The following is a 21188-nucleotide window of genomic DNA, read 5'->3' as shown; positions in this document are numbered from 1 at the left end:
TGGGCGATCTTGCATGGGAACGAGAGAACATTACGACTATATAATGGGTGTGGTAGGAGATATCATAGATTTATTTCGGAAGGGAGAGAGAGAAGATCTGCAAGTCCAGATTAAAGAACTTAACGATAAAATAGAAAGCATTATGCAGCCAACCAGACCGCTCTATTCACAAGTTGTGACGAGTAAGAAAGCGGTGTCTACTAAAGAAGTCATTTTCGTGGAACCAGAAGCAGAGGGGGATGACCCCGAAGAGACGAAGAAGAAGCTGAAGAAGAAGATTGACCCCAAAAGTCTTGGGGTAGGTATTCAGGCCGTGAGAAAGTTGAAGAAAGGCGGAGTGGCTATTGAAGTGGGTAGCGCAGAGGAGAAAGTCAAACTAAGGAAGGAAATAGAAGGGGTTGGGCTTAAAACATCAGAGCCCACCAAGAGGAAGCCACGGGTGATAATATATGGCGTCCCCAAGGATTACACCAAGGAAGAAGTAATAGAAAGCATTTACCACCAAAATGAAGGAATAGCCGCAGTTCATAACGATGTCAAGAAATATAAAGCAGAAGTCATAGCAAAGTTCCCTCTGGGAGGGAGAGACAAGCCCAGAACAAACTGGGTACTAGAAGTTACCCCAGTTTACAGGAATATTCTTAAAAAATTCAAGAAAGTGAACATACAGTGGATCAGATGTGGAGTCGACGACTTCGTGTCTGTAATACAATGTTTTAAATGTTGTCGTCTCGGGCATTTCGCCAAGGATTGCCCGGAAGGAAAACGGGTATGTAGTCAGTGCGGCCAAGACCATACATATCGTGAGTGTCCAAACAAAAAGACCATTAAGGAGTGTGTTAACTGCAAGAAAGAAAAGGGAAGTAACTATAACCATAATTCATGCGACAAGAGCTGCCCATCAATAATGAGAATCAGAAAAATGATAATGACAAAGATCGATTATGGACAATAGTCCCGTCATTAATCAAGAAAATGAAATGACTGTTTTACAAGTTAATCTACAAAAGTCTAAAGGAGCCATGGCAGCTTTATGTAAAACGATGGAGCGAGTGGATGTTGCTATTATTCAGGAACCCTACTGTATTAGGGGTTCAATAGGTTGTGTTCGGAAGCAATACGTGCTTTTGCACGAGCCCTCTCCACTAGCCGCCATAGTGGTTAGGAACGCCAGGATCCCAGTTTTCTATCACGGGAACCTTAGCACTCGTAGGGTGGCCTGCGCCACTATAGGCACTGGTTCCAACCAGTATGTTCTGGTCAGCATCTACTGCCAAATAACCGTAGATCTTGAGGAGATTCTTGCCCCATTGGACAATATCGTTGGGCAGTTTCGAGGAGAGAAGATCATAATAGGTGGGGACATTAACGCCCACTCCCAACTGTGGGGCGACCCCGATAACGATGACCGGGCCGACGAATTCTTACAGTTTGTCAGCGCCAAAGGGCTGTACGTTATTAATGACCCCAGTTCCCTCCCCACGTTTGATGCCGCCATAGGGCAAAGCTGGGTGGATATCACTTGCTGTAACGGCAGGTCGCTTGGGCATGTTACGGACTGGAGAGTGTCGGCACACGCTAGTCTTAGTGATCATTCTTATATCTTTTACAAGATCGGAATTACGGGAGAGACTGAAGAAGGTGTCCTGAAATACGATGTTAAAAGGGCCGACTGGGCCACCCTTGAATCAAAGCTTAGGGAAACGGTTGAGGCCCTTAGGCTGGATGAGATTCAGGACAGTACAGTTGCAGAATATAAAATCAGTACTTTTATTAATGTCCTCGAGGATATTTGTTGTGAGACAATTCCAAGGAAGAAAAAACGGGACAGGGCCGTCCCCTGGTGGACCCCTGAGCTTTCGGCTTTAAGGTCTGAGAACAATTGCCTCAGGCGGCGTTATCAAAGGGCAAGGGACCAGAATGAACGGCAAAGGAAATATACTCTTTATCGAGAACACGAGAAGAAATATAAGGCGGCTATCTTGAGCACAAAGCTTGCCTCCTGGAAGGACTTTTGTACTTCTAGTTCCAACAGGCCATGGAGTTATTTATATAAAAGTTGCACAGGAAAGCTTAAAACAACAAACATTCTTCGGAGCCTCAATGCCAACGGCGAGTTTACGATGGATACTGAGAGCACTATCAATGCCCTCATGGACCGGTTTTTTCCGGTCGATGACCCTGACTCTGACCGTCCAGAGCATAGGAAGGTCAGGGAAACCATCGAAGAGAGTTATCAGGCAGAGGATGGGCCTCCGTTCTCCTTTGCAGAAGTGGAAGATGGAGTGCGTCACTTAAAGAGGGGCAAGGCCCCTGGCGTGGATAACCTGACTAGTGAGATTGTTCAGAAGATTTGGACGATGATACCAGACACCTTGGTCACGCTTTACAACGCATGTCTTGAACATGGCGTTTTTCCAGAACGCTGGAAACAGGGAAAACTGACTATAATACCTAAAGGAGAAGGAAAGGCGAGAGACGAGGCGGGCAGTTACAGGCCAATCAGCCTCCTTCCCGTGATGGGAAAGGTTTTGGACTACCTTATCGTCCAAAGGCTAACTTACCAAGTCCTGCATGAAAAGGCGTTTAGCCCGAAACAATACGGATTCCTACCGGGCAAATCTACTGAAGATGTCATCTGTTCAGTCGTTACCGATGTCAAAGACACTATCAAAGCATACAAGTATTGTTGCCTCCTAAGCTTGGACATTAGAGGGGCGTTTGACCACGCCTGGTGGGCGCAGATCTTCTTGCATCTAAGGCAATGGCGCTGTCCGAAAAACCTCTACAATCTTGTGAGGAATTACTTCAATAACCGGAACGTCAGTTACACACACGGCAATGTCCAGATTACTCGGAAGGTCAATAGAGGATGCCCACAGGGGTCGAACTCAGGCCCCTTCTTCTGGAACGTCTTGTATGACGGGTTCTTGAGGGTTGACAAAGGAGTGACAGAATACGCCTATGCTGACGATACGGTGCTTCTATTTGGTGCCAATTCCAGAAGGGAGATAGAGATAGTTGGAACAACCCTGCTTGAAAAAGTTACGGAAGTCGGGCATAATTACAAGCTTGAATTCAACTCAAAGAAGACGCAAGGCATAGTGTTTCATAGGCCGGGAGAAACGGACCTTTATAAGAGAGTCCCGACTATAAAAATGAATAACGACTCGATCAAAATAGTTCAATCCATGAAATACTTAGGGGTGGTTCTGGACAAGAACCTGAATTGGGCAGATCACATCACTATGGTCAAGACCAGAAGCGACTTACTCTTCAATCACCTTGCCAGGGTGGCCAAAGCTGACTGGGGGTTAGACTCAGCAGCCATCAAAGAACTTTACAATGCTGTCTTTATTCCCAAGATCACTTACGCTGCGAATGCATGGCATATAGCAGCAGACAAGGTAAGGAACAAACGGACCTTATTGGCCGCCCAGAGGCATGCTGCTTTACGTATGGCCAAAGCCTTCCGGACTGTCTCTACAGAGGCTCTCCTGGTGATATGTGGAATCTTACCAATTGACCTTGTGCTACATGAAAAGGCCCAACGCTATCGGGTCAGGAAAGGGGATGCCATCAGTGTTGGGGATCTCAGGTTTGATGCCGGCACCTATGGTTTCAGGCCGGCTCTCACCGACCTTCCCAGCCCACCAGATCGGATAACTATAATGGAATCAACAGAGAACGGACACGAGAATATAGAAGTGTATACAGATGGATCCAAGACGGATGAAGGAGTCGGGGCAGCCTTCGTGGTGTTCAAACATGGGAAAGAACTGACCAACCGACAATATAAGCTTGACGGAAGATGCAGTGTATTTCAGGCCGAGCTGTTGGCTCTTAAAATGGCAGTCAAGTATTATAGCGATAAGATGAGTGACGAGGATGTAACCATGTGTTCAGATAGCAGGAGTGCTATAGATGCATTAAAGCAATTTAAAGACAGCAACCATCTTGCGATGGAAATCAAGAATATTATTAAAAGCTGTGGAGGACGTGGAACCATCAAATTCAGGTGGGTCAGAGCCCACGTTGGCCTGATAGGCAACGAAAGGGCGGATGAGCTTGCTAAGGCAGCAATTAACAAGAATAACACAGACTACACAGTGTTACCAGCCACTTATATAAAAAGGCAAATAGCAGAGGGAATGAGGAATAGGTGGCAGCTTAGGTGGACAGAGTCCACCAAAGGCAGGCATACTCATAACATCCTGCCGAACATCAAGGAAAGGCTGGAAGACCTATGGTGGATGCCCACAGGCTTCACCCTTACTCAAGTGCTCTCTGGGCACGCTTTCTGTAACTCCTACCTTCATAGGATTAATAGGAGCCCTACTGACGAGTGCGATTGCGGGGAAGATCAGCAAACCGTTCTACACCTTATCTTTAATTGCCACAAATTCGCCGCTCTGCGGCAGGAGCTGGAATGTGTCTTTTATCATGAAAAGCCAAGTCATACCTTTGACCTCTACAACGTTACTCGGACTAAATCTACTTACCCGGAATTCTCAAGGCTTATTAACGCCATTTTTAAACGGACCTAAGTCACTGGGATAGGCCTCCCATGTGGCTCTGGTGGTGTGAGGCCACCTCTCGGTGTTTGTTCAACTGGAAACGCACCAATGTAGACATTGTATATACCTTTGTTTTGTTTACTTGTTTTATTTGTTGTATGGCATAAAGATTAATGCTAATAAAGGACGGGAAGCCCTCTGCAGTGCTAATGCGGAACAGAGGGGTATTCTGATCCCCGTAAGGGGAAATGATGATTTTCCTAATTGAAGGGTATCGACCTTTTTTTTCAACTCCATCATTCTCTCATTGTTTTTATCCCTATCTATCCTATTGTCCTCACGCTCCCCGACCATGATATCTACATTCTCCTCGATTGCCGCGCTAACTGTCCTTCGCTCGAACCGGCCATTGAATTCGATTTCGATCAACTCCTCCGCCTCAGCAGCGTCAAAAGCCTCCTCTAACGTCTTCGGAGCTTTTCTCATCACATTAATTTTTATACTTCCCTTCAGACCTTTAATAAAGCGCTCAAGAATCATGTCGTCCCGCAGCAGGCAAATTTTGTTGTTGTCTTTCATAGCACGGGCAAGCAAAGTTCTAGTGCGGACCGAAAAATCTGCTACCGACTCATTGCCCCCTTGCTTCAGGGTTAGTAATTGATCTACGATATCCCTATCGCCAGCTCCTCTTTTACCAAAGCACTTTATTAGATCCCTTTTTATCTCACAGTATGACCCAGGATACTGTTCTAATAAACACATAAAGGTGGTTAGTGGCTCTCCTTTAAGCCTTGCTTGCAGAACAGCCACCTTAACCCCGTCGTCCCAACCTGCAAGACGCGCGATATTTTCAATTGTCTGAAAGAATTGTTTTACATTTACCACATCATTTTGCGATCCGGAAAACATAGGAATCATCCCAAGGAATCCTGTTACCACTACCGGTGGGTTGGGGCCTACTCCTTCCCCTGAACTCGAACTTCCGACTGGGCTGTTCGTGGTCATTATAATATATATATACAAAACGATTACACGGAAATATAACAATATTTTACCCGTCAAAAATAAAACTTACATATGATCAAACGCCTTATTATTTTATCGTTGGGATCCTGTCGCGGACGCCAATGTGATGTTCGTTATGATACGTACTGGATCCCGCGAGCAGGAAGGTACAAAAAAAAGACTTTGATAACAAAAATAGCACAAAGTATTATATTTATTCACAACGAAACGGTTCTTTTTTTACACGATCCCAACTTTATCTCACTTACTTAGTTAAGATACACAGGCGTTGACCACTTCTTTTTATCTAACCAACAAACAAGACTTCGTGGCACGTGACAAATATACGCGGGTCGATATATTTTTACTCTAACTTAAAAACTAAACTTACATCTATCTTATAACTAAAAATAAAATAAAAAATAGAAATTAAGAATAAAGGACAGAGAGAAAGATTAGAAAATACCCGGGATTTTTTTTTCGAATCGATGAATCTTGGGGTAAGACACCTTCTCCGATTCTTTTCTCCTTTATATTCTTTTGACTTCTCTCTTGCCGTAGACCTTATCTTTAACTTGTCTCGATGTTCTACTTATATGTTCGCTGTTCTCCACTTCTTTCTCGGATCCCTTAGCACCTTGCAGTCTCTCGTATTCTTTTGTTTCTTTTCTTTTTTCACTCTCGAGCACTGCCTTCCTCGTGCTTCTTCTTTCGGATCCCACCACAAGAATGGTCTCTCTTCAGCCGTTTTTATCCTCAGGCTCCACACTCTTCTTTTGTTTTCCCACGTTTTCGGAACTGGTCGTCTTACCCCCATGGGAGAAGGATTAAGAAAACGTTCTAGGAAGAATTTTAGAACAAAGGACAGGAAAGACTTAAAACTAATCCAATAAAATACGAACATATGTACAAAATTATACAAAAAAAACATGGCCGACGGCCACAACAGCGGTTCCTTGTAGGCGGTGATCTTCTTCGGTTTTACCCAACTCGTCTTTTGCACCCGGATGCGACATTCTGACCGGATTCGACACTTTTCACCCGGACATGACACCTTTACTCGGACGTGACCTTCTCTTACCCGGATGTGACCACGGACTTGTCTCCCGAACGTGACACTCGGTCGACGACAACGGATTTGACTCCCGATTGTGACACCCGGACGTGACACGTTTCTTCACCGGACGCGACATTCGGCCGACCTTTCTTCCCAAACAGCTGTTACGAGGATTGAGCTTCCGGTTAGGTTAGGTTAGGCTAAGATAGGCTTGGTCAGGTCCTTCGCTCTCCTCATGACACTGTTCGGGAAGAAAGTCTATCTGATAAAGGTAATAATTTTGATTTTAGATAATAAATGAATCAACTTCTCGTTTTCTCACTGTTTTTGTGTTTTGTAGGAACATTTGGGAGGGAGAAGAATCTCCCTCCTCAACTTTACCAGGAAGAGGACCAATTTGCCATTTATCGTACAAGTGAATATTTGCCGAAATCTCCGATGGTAAGAACTCTTTCATTTCATTTTCAACACATCTTATTCTCGTATCGAAATTTACTGGATTTTCTGTTTTCAGACGTGCCGAAGATGTTCTCCGAACACACAGACACACACACACGCACGCACGGACATAACATCACTGTACACGAAGATATACACCGTTTAACCTTTACTCGAATCCTCGCACTCACGCACTTACACGTCAAGCGCCTCGTTTTGCATAATTCCACATAATTCCACACAATGAAACAACCCGAACACTCGCTTCCCACAAATCCAACCCCTGGGTCCTCGTCCCGGGAAGTGGAAACGCCAATTTTAAAGATTAAAACACTTTAAATTGGCGGCCGAAGGGGCTCTGGTAATCACAACTTGCATGGATTAAATGGAATTTCACACATTCGCATCAATAATGTGAAGATCCTAAAATCGCGCCGGGAATTCGATTGTTTACAAGATTGCTACATCGGGAAATTTCGGAAAGTCAATCGGAGCGAGAACGCGCATCGGGCTACAAACCGGACCGATGTAAAGCATTTCTTCTAAAACAAACATAACGCGGTAATAAACGACGAAGGGGATGTCGCGGTGCTCGTATACAAGAGTCGAAATGTAAACAATTAACAAAAAGGGGAGAAAGAAGAGAGACATATGGTCAAGGACACCTGTTAGACCATGTGAGCCCGGGACCGTCTCGAAAGGGGGGCGGCCACAGAACGTTTGGCTGATCGGTTCAGCCAGATGTCCGCGCGAGGGGGGCAAACAGTGTAAATTATGTGAGTAGCTGTCAACGTTCGGGCGCCGTCCCCGGCCAAACTTGGTTTTCGTCTTGCTTAGAAACAGTAGACTGACCAATCGAGAAAAGAAAAAAGGGACTCAAGACCAATCAAGAGGGGAAGATTCGAGGGAAAATCGTATAAAAACCCCCGAATCAAGGTCGGAAGGGGAGACGACGGAGCTTTCTACCAGGAAGTGAACAACGGGACTCCAAATCACCACCTACTCCTTCACCGACCCCTCGGACTCTTCTGCCTGACTGCCTCGGGGCTTCAACGACGACTCCGACAGCACTCCCCGATCGCCGTCATCCGGAGCTCCTTTTGCCGCAGACAATCTAGATCGCAACACGTATTGTTCTTTGTAAGTTTGTTTTGATGCTAAAATAAACAGTTATTGTAAGACACTTGTCATCTTTGCCTCTGCCGCCGCCACCCACGTACGATCGGTCCCTGGGTTTTTCCTGACGCGCAATTAACAAATTGCCCCATATGTCGGCAACTTACACTTAACCCAACATAATAATAATAAAACAACAATTATTTTAATTTTTAAAATTTTAAATTTAATTACTGCTTATATATATTTGTAACCATATATGATTGTATTCTAGAATTTGTATAGTTCAAACAAATAAAATAAAATCTGAAGAGGACCATTTACATGGCTGGAAATGTTTGTTAGATTTTAACAGCTCAAAAGATTCTCCTCTAGTTTTATTACAGTACTTTCAGATCAATAATTTCAATTAGAAAACTGGTTATAATCAGTCACGTTGAGACACCAACACACTAAAGACTGGCTACAATTGCATCTATTATATGTGAACCTGACTGGCAATACAAACACCATACCAAACATCTGTAGGTATGCATGGTTTTTCAGATTCAAGGAAATCTTTACCATCCAATGTGACTAGTTAAAATCTTATTGCTACTTGTATAATTTATCAAGGTATCATTTCATATAAAGCCATTCAGTAAGATCATTCATTGATGAGTTTACATCATGAGAACTCCTCAATTTGTTCATATAGTTTCAAGTTTAAATTTTAATTTATCAGGTTTTGTGCTGTTATTTATGTGCCATACATACAGGGTCTTATAATTAAAGTTCCACTTTGAAATGGCCATAAAAGGAAAACTCCTGGACAAAATATTATCAAACTTGGTAATAGTTTACAGGAAGTTATGGAATTTTATTTTCCGCAAAAAAAAAAGAATAGTTAAAAATTCACCACCAGCAGAGAATAGCACTGTATGCAATATTGTTAAACAAAATAAAAACATTTTCAATTGATGTCTTCGTGTCTTAATCATTTCTAAAACATGTTACAAAGCATGTTCAATGTGACATCCACCATTTTCAGAAAGCAAGTTAAATCACATTACTGTGTTCTCATTTTAAGCTAAACCGACTGAGGTTGGTGCTCTGTAAAGCGCATGCGCCAATGCCCTCTGGCTGCTTTACACCATTCAGTTATTCTCGCCTTGAAAGCTGTCTCGTAAGCGCTTCCATTCCGCCACTGACATTCGAATATACAATAGCAATCTTATCGTTTTTTTCACATGTAGTATAGATATTTGTAATAAGATAGATAATGCAGTTATAATAAAATATTAATTTTAATTAATTCAAAGTACGTTAAAAATGAAAATTTATAAAAATTAGAATAAAGACTAAGTCTGCCCAAAATGGGATCACCTTTTTTATTTTGTGTTCCAAGACAAACTTTTCGGCGACTGACCTTCCTTTTTAGGTTAATTTTTAAAAAATTTCTCCATCGGACGAAAATTCAATGATGAAAACTCTACAAATATCGTCGCCAGGTGTCAGCTTTCTCATCTACATTTTCCAGCGCCTGTTCCCAGTGGATAAAAGCAGCCAAGACACCCAGAAAAAGGCAAGATGGATGTAAGCAAGACGTCTGTTTTATGTCACCAGTTCCTTTTTAAGAAATTTTTTGTAATTTTAATTGGACGTTTATGTGTTTTAAAAGGACTTTTTAATAACCTTCCGGCGACAAGTAACCTAAAAAGGAAGGTCAGTCGCCGAAAAGTGTTTGTCTTGGAACACAAAATAAAAAAGGTGATCCCATTTTGGGCAGACTTAGTCTTTATTCTAATTTTTAAAAAAATTTTTCTCCATCAAGTACGAAAATCATGAAAATTTATATTTTAGAAAATACAAGGGAAGCGGCGCTTCCATCGCTTCCAATGACGGCACACCACTGTTAAACAGAAATTCTAACTTAAATATTTAAAATTCGAAATTCTACATTAAAAATTCTATTATTTCCGTAAAATTTCAAATATTTACCATACCTTTTTCTATAATTTGGACAAACCACAGTAGATTAATAGTAAAAATTTGCAAAAAAAACCAAAAAAAAAAGTGAACGAGACGATATAAAGCGTTGGTAAAACTTTACAGTTGTATTGGATTTTACAGCTCTATATCAAATGTGCAGTGAAGTCGGGTTAAATTACCAGATAGTCCTTGCAATTAGGGTTGGCCCTTGGATTGGTTTATTTTTGCGTCTTTAATTAAAGAATGATAGAATTGTTTACGAATGTGCATATACTCTCTCGGGCTGCATTTAGTCTTGAAAAGGGGTCAAGCGCGTATGGACAGTTTTCGAAAGTATGTGCATTTGTACGCAATTCTATCGTCCTTTAAAGACGCAAAAATGAACCAACCCAAGGGCCAACTCTAGTTGTATCCAATATATATATATATATATATACACACACACACACATATACGAAGCGGGCTCTTGGTATTTAGTACGATTACAAACGAACGACTAGATGTCAGTATTTAAAATTTTTATTTTATATAGAGTTATATTGTTTTGTAATATACTGTGCGACGCCGCAAGTTGCTCATCTACAATCAACGCCATCGTAAGTGAATGGCAAACTAAAAATTAGTTAGCCGAATCTAAAAAATGTATTATTTTTAATTAAATCGTTTGGAATATAGAGAAATTATTACTGAATAAAAAATTTTTTACTTACCTAAAATAAAGGAAAATGATATAATTGGCCATTAAATCTGTTATTACTACAATCAGCGTTGTGGTGGCTGGGTGGAAAACTAATAGCTCGGGCTTTCAAAGTTTAGCATTAAGATTAACAGGAGTGGTCAATAGTTTCTAGCAACGTAAACAAATGACTAATTTTGTCAGTTTTTATTATTTTTTTCCTAGGATGCTTTGTATTTGGGCCGAGTCGGGCCAATGTAGTGTTGGACTCGGGTCGGCTGGATTAATTTAACTTCGGACTCGGGTAGGGTCGGGTAAAACGATAAAGGCCTACACATATATCTATATTACACATAAAAATTGAAATTTATCTTACTTAACGAAAAAATAAATAAACGAAATTTTTTAAAAATAAAATCGAACAAAACTGTATATTATGTACAGTACATACATATTTAGAAAAACGGCCCATGTGGAATTTTCCACATTTTCCACGTGGCCAGTCCGCCCCTGCTTCCGAGGCTTGTCTGATGACCGAAGATTCCACGGAAAAGAAGAATGTGCAGCCGGTGGCTCAACTCGCTGATGCTTTCAATTCGGATAATTTGGGAGAGAGCACTTTGGTTAGAATATTTTGGCCGAAAGACAGATAAGGCGGCTCTTCAATTCTCTCTACTGGAACTCTTGAATTCATTTCGGAAAGATATTTCCGGACCAGAGTTAACTCGGGCAACGTTTTCACTAAGCACTGTCCGGACCCGAGATAACTCGGGCTAATTTAAATCATCGTACGTAAGAACTCGTTGCTCGAAATAATTCAAACAAAGCTTATTTACGTTCTATTGAATGTTGTTTATGACCTCAGCAAATTTCGTAATTTTACACCCAATAGAAATTTATGTTTTGGACCATTTTCTTGGTCCTATCTATAGACATAGCATATCGGATCGAAAAACTCGTAACATATTTGATTATTTGCGGTAATTGATGAACATCTGTTTAGAAACCTATTGTCCCCTGAGAGTTGTATGAGAATAGTCCGCGAAAATCCATAAACAGCTGTTCTCAAGGACATTTAGCTTTATACACAGTTATGCGGCTGGTGTCGTGTGATCCGTAGCGATTTTTTTGTTACGTTAAAGATTTATTGTTTCTAAATAATACTTTATTTCCCTTATTAAGTTTTATGCTAAAATGTTTTAGAAATGTAATTCATAAATTGGTGGTGTATTAAATTTTTTTAAATTTTTTTGGGAGTTTTTCCTGTAAAGCACAAAAAAACAATGTTAGGTTAGTGAGAATAAGCTTAGCCTATAATATAAATAATAAAATGAAACTAATATAAAAATTATTAGAAAATAACGAAATACTCCGAGTATTTCGTTTATTTTCTAGTTCAAACGTGTAGAAAACCTTCTTCCCCCTCAGGCGTTGTTGAGAATGACCCGCGAAAGCTCACAGTCAGCTGTTCTCAAGATCAAGTAACTATTTATAGCGTACTGTGGTGTGTTGTATCTGGTTGCAAGTTTGTGATACATGAATAATAAAATCTATCTAATTAATAGATAATAAAAGAAAACAGTGATATAAGATGTTATATTATTTATGAAAATATAATAACTAACCCGTTACAAAGCTATACATCCACAAGATTAATAATTATTTCTTTATAGCCAACTCTAGCCCGATAATTCGGCTCTTGTGGATGTATTATATTTTCATTTATATAAAAAAATACGTAGACAGAAGCCGTGACCATCATTTTCAAATATCGAGCAATACATGGAAGTCTTGTAATAAAATTATTATATATATATATATTACGCGCGAGAAGAATATTCTCCGGATAAAACATACTTATAAACTTACTTGGAAAAGAGTAGAAAACACTTTTCACGACGCACAAAAGCAGAGATATTCTACTAATGCAAAACCTAAGAAGTGTAATATATATTATAATATATATATATTATATTACGCTTCTTCAAATACTAAAATTCATATCAATACTTTGTAATGATTTTATATGCATATAAAAGCATTACAAAGTATTAATATGAATTTTAGAATGTAGAAAATGTCGAATATTTCTACACAATAAACTCTAAACTTTTATTCTACTCTTGGGGCCTCCACTTCACCCTTCTTCTCTCTACCATGTTCTAAATTACTTTCCCTGTCCCTCTTCCCGCCTTTTTCTCCCTCGGTTTTATGATCCTTTGTCTATGTTTTTTATAACCCTTTACTGCCGAGTGCAATAAACCAACAGAACCGCAACTGAACGAAGAGCAGGAGGTCCGATATTAGTACAGCTTCTTAGGTTTTGCGTTAGTAGAATATCTCTGCTTTTGTGCATCGTGAAAAGTGTTTTCTACTCTTTTCCAAGTAAGTTTATAAGTATGTTTTATCCGGAGAATATTCTTCTCGCGCGTAATATATATATATATAACGGATTTTATATACAACCTTTTATTGCCAGAATGTCTAGTTCAGAATATGATGACGATAGTTTTTCTGAAAGTGGATCGGAGTATAATTTGAGCGACGTCAGCGACTCAGAATCGAGCGTAGATTCGGACCAAAGCATCTCTACTGCCAGAAATTGGGTCGATGTGGATATCAACAATCCTCCTCCGCCTCCTCCACGATTTCCTTTCACAGGAAATCCGGGTTGTCGATTCAATATAAATAATGTCGATCCACTCGCTTTTTTTCAGTTATTTTTTGACTTACATTTAGTAAATTTGATTGTTAGCGAGACGAATCGTTATGCACTGCAACAGCCGCGATCATCCAGGCATCAGTGGGAGCCTGTTACAGTGGGCGAGATATATACATTTCTGGCTATCTGCATCTTGCAAGGTATTGTAAAAAAACCGGATGAGAGGATGTATTGGTCCACCAATGATTTATTTTTCACATCGATTTTTCCTAAACCTCATGACTAAAAATAGATTTGCAGAAATAAAGCAAAATTTGCACTTCGCGGATAATGCATCATTCGATTCGTCCACCCATCCGGCTCCTAAATTGAACAAAATTTTGGCTATAGTAAATAATCTAAATTCTAAATTTTCGCGTTTATACGAACCAGAGAGAGACATAACTGTGGACGAGTCTCTCTTACTATTCAAAGGTCGTATTTCCTGGAGACAATACATACCTCTCAAACGGTCACGTTACGGTGTGAAATTCTTTATGTTATGTGAATCCTCATCAGGATATCTGTACAAATTTATAATTTACACCGGAAAGGATACTATACTGGATCCAAAATATAACCAGATGCAAATAACTTCCCAAATTGTATCATCATTAGTGGACCCATTGTTGAACAAAGGCCACTGCGTAACCACTGATAATTATTATACGTCCCCTCAGTTAGCTGATTATTTGATATCGCATCAAACAGATATATATGGAACACTCCGTCTAAACAGAAGGGGGATTCCAGATATCATAAAAAGAAAGAAATTGAAAAAAGGAGAAATAGTGGCACAACAGAGGGGAAAAGTGATGATTTTAAAATGGGAAGACAAAAAAAACTGTTACGCTGCTATCTACAGTGCACAATGCCACACTTGTATCTAAACAAACGCGTGTTGGTACTCTTCAAATGAAGCCACGTGTTGTCGTTGATTACAACGATACAATGGGAGGAGTTTATCGTTTAGATCAACAACTCCATGATTACCCAGTGGCTAGGAAAAGAGGAAAGAAATATTATAAGAAAATATTTTTTCATTTATTTGATATTTGCATTTATAATTCTTTTGTACTCTATAAAAAAAATGGCGGAGAGAAAAATCATTTAGCATTTAGAGTACAACTTATTGAACAGCTCATCAAGGAATTTCACACCGTAACTAAGGTATATAGAGGTCGGCCGAGGACACCAGGTCCATGTCCACTAAGACTGACAGAAAGGCATTTCCCAGCCTTCATTCCGCCGACAGAAAAAAAAGCAGCTCCCACAAGATGTTGCGCAGTCTGTTGTAACAAGCGTGATGCCAAAATGAAAAAAAATTAGAAAAGAAACACGATATTGGTGCAGAAATTGCGATGTTGCACTATGTCCTGCCCCATGTTTTGACATATATCACACGACTGAAAATATATAATATGTAAGAAAAAATTTATGTAAATACTGTATTTTGTAATGCTTATATATATATATATAGGTATAATCACTTTATTACGCGACTTCCGTGTAATGCTATATATTTGCAATTGATGTTTCTGTATACCTACTTTTATATGCATCCAACTTTGTATATATCAATAAATAATTGACATTTTTTAGGTTATAAAATTCATATAAATAGTTTGTAACCTTTCAATTTACAGTACACTAAACATTTTCCATTTAGCAAAGTCTAATGATTTTATAGCGGTCTAAGCCAGCAGGATACTTGCAAACCAGATGTTCATAAATTCTATATAAATGACTTTATATGTATGATAATATTATAGAATTATGAATAACATATTTTATTCAAGAATCATAAACGCTGATATTATGTATGTTTACAAAAATTTATACAATTCCAGTTTTTAAAATAATCAAAAAAAAAAAAAAACCTTTTTCTATAAACATCCAATTATTCTGTTATATACGTTACATAGATAGGTCTAAATTCTCACAAATAAAAAAAATTGCAGCTTTCTAATCCGATGTAGAGAGATAATACAGCGTATAGTTTATAACACCGATGGGCGTGGAAGGGGGGTGGTGGTTTTTGTAAATCTAGGTCAATACACTTTTTAGTATCGATGATGAATATTTCATTCTATGTATATGTTATTTACGCTATTATAATAACAATAGACTATAATAATCGAATATTACCCTATTATATGAATGATTATATACCTATTTTTTTACGTATTTACGGAAGTACTGTAAAACCCGGAAGTAATGACTTTCCCCGATACATTCTTTGAGTAGAAGCTTTTGATATAACATCTTCTAGTCTAAGTAACTTCAAATAACATAAAACCTAATGAAATTACAGCTAGAAGCGATGAAAATAACTTTTTTCGAAGTTTGTTTACATTCTGACTCTGATCAAGTGACTTTGAAAGCCATTGGTTCTTTGCAGGAAAACCCTAAAACGAATAGTTCTACAAAGACGCACATTGGTTGATATCCGATCAGTCATAATAAAAATGACAAATTAGAGCGTAAAAGACGTAAAAATAAGAACTTGAAAGCCAATTGACATCAAGAAAATTTTTCTTAGGCTTACTATAGTAATATAGAGTTTCCCAGAAATATTTATTGCTAAACAGTTTTGAAAACATTTTTACTTGTCTAAATACTGTCAAAACTTTTCTTTAGCAAATCGTAGATCAAAAAACAAACAAAACAAGCCATTTTATAGCGACTGTTTACATATTTACACAATGTAGCTCGATAAGTGTGGCATTCAGCAACAATTTTAGTTTCAGTGTTTTCAAAGGTTGATGATTCGTCAAACTAATATCTCAACCGATACATAAATAAACCAATTGCAGTTTTAAAAAGTTCAGTATTGATTTTATCAGCCAATAACCTGTATTCTTATTGCTAATTACTTTACAATAGTAGGGGACGGTCTTTCCCGAAGTATTTATGGCCTAGGGGTTGTGACAAAACATTTATTGGTTAAGACAAATACAAAAAAGCAAATCAAAGTTTAGATCGTTACCTTCATTATATATTTTGTCGTGTTTAATTTTTTAAAATTATTTTTTATCGCTAACTACACCTTACCTACGAATGGCAGCTTTTCGGTATAATTCATAGTACAATTCAAGAGACTTTTTGATTTAAATATTGAATTAAATTGTTTCGTTTAATTTCGGTAATTTTTGTTGTAATAATGGATCTTGAATGATAATACGGTATATTGAAAACAATTGAAATTAATAGACGGGTCCATTGTTTCACAGAAATTCACTGGCCGTGTATGTTGAAAAAATAAAACGATTATGGACATCGAACGTTTTTATCAGATAAAAAGAAACATCGGTCGCGGTTCGTTCGGTCAAGTAATTGAAGCCAGTGATAGAATTACGGGCGAAGACGTAGCCATGAAAGTGGAGGATATCAACACGATGCGACCAAAATTGCAAAATGAAAAGCAAGTCTACGATGCTATCAAAGAAACAAACGGTTTTCCGAAAGTAATTTGTTATGGAACAGATCGAAATTACAATTTTTTGATAATCGACTTATTGGGTCCAAGTTTGGAAGAGTTATTCGAATATTGCGGTCGCCAATTCACGCTAAAAACGACATTAATGCTGGCGGTAGACATGCTTAATAGAATCGAATATTTACACAGTAAAGATTATATTCATCGAGACATCAAACCGGCAAATTTTCTTATGGGTTGGGAAAGAAAAACTAAAACTGTTTACATGATTGATTTTGGTTTAGCTCTTAATCCGAAAACATTCGGTAGACTAACTTACAGCTAAACAGGCTTAACTTTTTTATTGGTTCTTCATCAAATGCATTTCGGACCAGTTTTATGAGTCTTGGTCCCTCAGTGCTACAGGATATCAAAGGTTTTTTATTAACATGGGTGACGTGAGTACGTACATAATAAGATTTACAAAAATTCTTTAAAAAACATTTTAACTTACAATTCTTTAAAAAAACATTTTAAATGTAAGTTAAAATGTTTTTTAAAGAATTTTTGTAAATCTTATTATGTACGTACTCACGTCACCCATGTTAATAAAAAACCTTTGATATCCTGTAGCACTGAGGGACCAAGACTCATAAAACTGGTCCGAAATGCATTTGATGAAGAACCAATAAAAAAGTTTAAGCCTGTTTAGCTGTAAGTTAGTCTACCGAATGTTTTCGGATTAAAGAGACAACCACCTATTAAACATATATACAGCTACTAAACAAATTTGATTAAAACTGTTTACATGATTGATTTTGGTTTAGCCAAGAAATACATCGATCCTCATACAAAGAGGCATATACTGTGCGAAGATAGCACAGGATTAACAGGTACTGCGAAATATGCCAGCATTAATACTCACGAAGGAATAGAACAAAGTAGAAGAGATGACGTATCCGAGAGATTCAAGATCATCATCTACTTTCTGACAGGTTCTCTTCCTTGGCAGAGTGTGAAAAAACCTACTAAACAACAGAAGTACGAAGAGATTGCTCACTTAAAGAAAGTTTGTTCCATCGAAGAATTATGGAAGAACCACCCGAAACAAATTGCAACGTTCATAAAATACTGTCGTGGATTAAGTTTCGAAGATAAACCTGATTACCAGTACCTGAAAGAGCTTTTACAAAGTGCCTTTGAACAGAATGGTAACCAATTTGACAGTTTGCGATTGGAGTATAAAAACGTTTAAAAAAAGAAACAACTTGCTCTAATACAACATGACTAAAATTTGCATATTCAAAAAATGCGGTCCCAAAACAATCGTGCCCGAACAACATTCAAACGAAGAAATAATAAAAAATTCTAAAAAAGTCAATGACATCCAGATCATAAATATTCTGTTGATTTTTTAAAAATAAAATTAAAAAATTATTTTTATATATTGCAATACATTTTATTTATGTATCATAATATTAAAAGTTTCGACGGCCGGATGGCCGAGAGGTTACGATGTCAGTCTACTGCTCTAGGGTACCCGGGACTGATCCAGTAATGTTCAAAATACCCCACTCTGTCGGTTTGACGAACAACACAAATTTTATATTTACAGTAAATGTACAAAATGATCCAAATTAGAGTTACAATTAATTATGCACAAACACTAGTCTGAACAACAACCGACTATTCCCGTACAAATTCGTCGAAAGAACTCCTTACGAACAAACAGACTTGTAATTAACAAAACCTCCGAGTCAGGAACAAGTTCGTACACAACCACGTAACTTCCAACGAGAGAGTTAGTTAGCACCTCGATAACGACGATCTCCCTTGATCCGATCCGACCTCCGATACGATCCAGCCGATCCGAATTCCGATACGATCTCGATCCGAGCTTAAATAGTCGACGGCGTTCGAACCCTGCTCCAATCAAATTTGAATGTTCCCGCAACGGCCGCCAACGGTCACTTCCCGCCGGCCAATCGTCCGATGGTCGACGATTTGAAACTTAACGGTTCTTCCCACGGAAGTTCCTAACGGTCGTTTCTACCGGCCGATCCTAACGACTTTTCCGTTATGACAGTTCGTTATAACAAACAGGTGGGAATCGCGCGCCTTGGCGATTCCATACCTTACACCTCCGCGGCCAAGGATCAAACTGAGCTTAGCCCAAGCCTGTTTGATCCAACAACACTCAGCAATTTTACACATGTCCGTTGGTGCGGACTGACCCTTACCTCCGGTACAACCGGGCAAACTCGCTATAACCCGCGCACAGAGATGCCTCGCGATAGTGTAGGACCCCTTGGATCCCCGAGACCTATCCGCGCGGGTCCCCCTACGAGGAGGTCGTCCCCGTCGCCTTCGGCGCGTCATCCGGTTTTGTTGGTCACCAGATGTCGCTCGGCCCTTCTCACGGAATTTGGGTTTCTTACCGCGAGCTCGGTTGTGACCGTTGTCCGTCGTTTTCCGGACCGGCGATATGCCTCCCTCCGGACTTAGCACGTGTGTGGGTGGTTCCGATTGGCCACTGGCCGCGCCCGCCGTGGCCCGAGACCTCCGGGTCTCTTCACCGCTGTGTTTCCTTTGAACCCGAGTGACGGTCGCCAAGATCACGTTCGCCTGTTGCCCAATCAATCCGGCCAAGTCGTCCACGGAATGACACTCCTTCGTAGCATCCAGAGGCTCATCCCGTGTCGTATTCGGTAACCCTAGCAGCGGTTCGCTAGTTTCCCCGATCGCTCGTCTTTGGTCATCGGCGTGTTGCGCCAACTGAGTCGCGGGTTCCCGGCCGATATCTCCCAAGTCGATTATTTCCCCGACGCCACAATTTTGACCCTGAGGCGTCCCAGCTACCCCATTCTTTACTGCTCTGACTCCCGGCCTCCCTTCATCAGCGTCCTCGCCCTCCAGTTTCCTGTTCGCGGCGGGTCGTTCGCTTCGGCTATCCGATTCGCTACCGGAATATCTCCTCGCAATAGGAGTCGCGTCCCCTGCTTTATTTTGCTCAGACTGCGCCCTCCGCTCACACTGGGCCGTGCGCTGCCGCCCTTGTGTCTGGTCAAGCGGTCCTATGACCATCCCCCGGTTTTTGTCGTCGGGCGGCTCTCGTTTAACCGCCTCGCTCGCTTCCACGAACATCCCCGCTACCGCACTTAATATACTCTGCTCCTCAGCTAATTCCCTTTTTCTTGCCTCGGAATCCGCTTTCTCTCTCGCTTCTACCAGCGCTCGGAAGTCCCTTTCCGTTAAGAGGGCGTCTGTCGCTTTCCCTAACCTATTGGTGATCGCACACGTCACCCGTGCCGATCCTGGCGTTTCTTCGCGTCCTTCCTCCCACAATCCAAGCGGCACTGACGCTAAGCCTGCCTCTACCTGGTGACCGAAGGCTCCCACTAACCGTGTCTTCCCCCTCGTTTCTGTCACCGCTGGTACCCTCGACTTCCTTAAACCCGACGCTTCCGTTCCCGAAACGTCCTTAGCTGGGGGACCACTTCTGCCGCCTACTATCTCAGTTCCCTTCAGCGACCTCCCGACTTCGGGTTGGATATTATGAACTGCCTCCTTTCGTCTTGCCGCGACTCCACTAGACTCCTTAATGTCCCGGTCTACCTGTGAGTTGCGCCTACTTTCTACTCTTAGCATGGGGACTTTGGCCACCCTGACCCCAGCGGTTCCCGTCCTCGATCCGGCTACGTACGTGGGCCTTCCTTCTCCCCGCATTGCCTTGACCCGATCCTTTGCTTCCCCGCTCCCCGGTGGGCAAGAGAGTTTGGATGCTCTCACCTCCACCACCACGCGGTCCGCTGCCTTGGGTCGCATGCGTTCGGCCTCGTCGTCTACCCGCCTATCAGGACACCCTCTTTTCTGCCGGTCAGTTTCCCTTGGCCTATCCAATTCCCCCTGCGGCTTGTTTCCCGACAAGCTAATTCTATCCCCGAAGTCGCGGTTCCCCTCGACTTTAAGTCCTTCGGATCGTGTTTGCCGTTCCTGCCGCCTCGTATCGTCTAATTTCCCGGTGATCCCCAGCCGTAACTTAAGTCGTTCTAACTCTGTCTCTGCTCTCCTCGTCTCGATTTCCGCGATTCTCTTTGCTTGCCGCCTCGATTTCCGCTCTTTTCGTCTCTGCCTCGGACCTGATTCTCTCGATCTCGAGCTGTATCTTAAGCGCTTCGAGGTCGTCTCCCGACCCGCTTGTCCTGCGCGATGAACTCGGCTCGTCATCCTCCCAGTCCCTAGCCTCTAGCTGCCGCGATTTCGCGCGTCTGGGCATCTCTGTGTGCTAG

At 40.7% G+C, this 21188-nt stretch overlaps 2 protein-coding genes across 2 annotated transcripts; both read left to right on the top strand.

Moving 5' to 3' along the window:
• Nucleotides 1–13260: 13260 nt before the first annotated feature.
• LOC136980890 (piggyBac transposable element-derived protein 4-like) lies at nucleotides 13261–13728 on the top strand. Its single transcript, XM_067277096.1, has one exon. The coding sequence runs from the start codon at nucleotides 13261–13263 to the stop codon at nucleotides 13726–13728; it is 468 nt and encodes a 155-aa protein (XP_067133197.1).
• Nucleotides 13729–16753: 3025 nt separating this feature from the next.
• On the top strand, nucleotides 16754–18154 carry LOC136980889 (uncharacterized). The gene is made up of 2 exons (XM_067277095.1): nucleotides 16754–17225; nucleotides 17727–18154. The coding sequence occupies exons 1-2, from the start codon at nucleotides 16754–16756 to the stop codon at nucleotides 18152–18154; spliced, it is 900 nt and encodes a 299-aa protein (XP_067133196.1).
• The last annotated feature ends 3034 nt before the right edge of the window (nucleotides 18155–21188 follow it).

Source organism: Centruroides vittatus, unplaced genomic scaffold (genome assembly GCF_030686945.1).
Source record: "Centruroides vittatus isolate TY-2023 unplaced genomic scaffold, ASM3068694v2 contig_728, whole genome shotgun sequence".
NCBI classification, from domain to species: domain Eukaryota; kingdom Metazoa; phylum Arthropoda; class Arachnida; order Scorpiones; family Buthidae; genus Centruroides; species Centruroides vittatus.
Note: the sequence above shows the minus strand (reverse complement) of the source record. Positions and strands in the feature narration are given on the sequence as shown.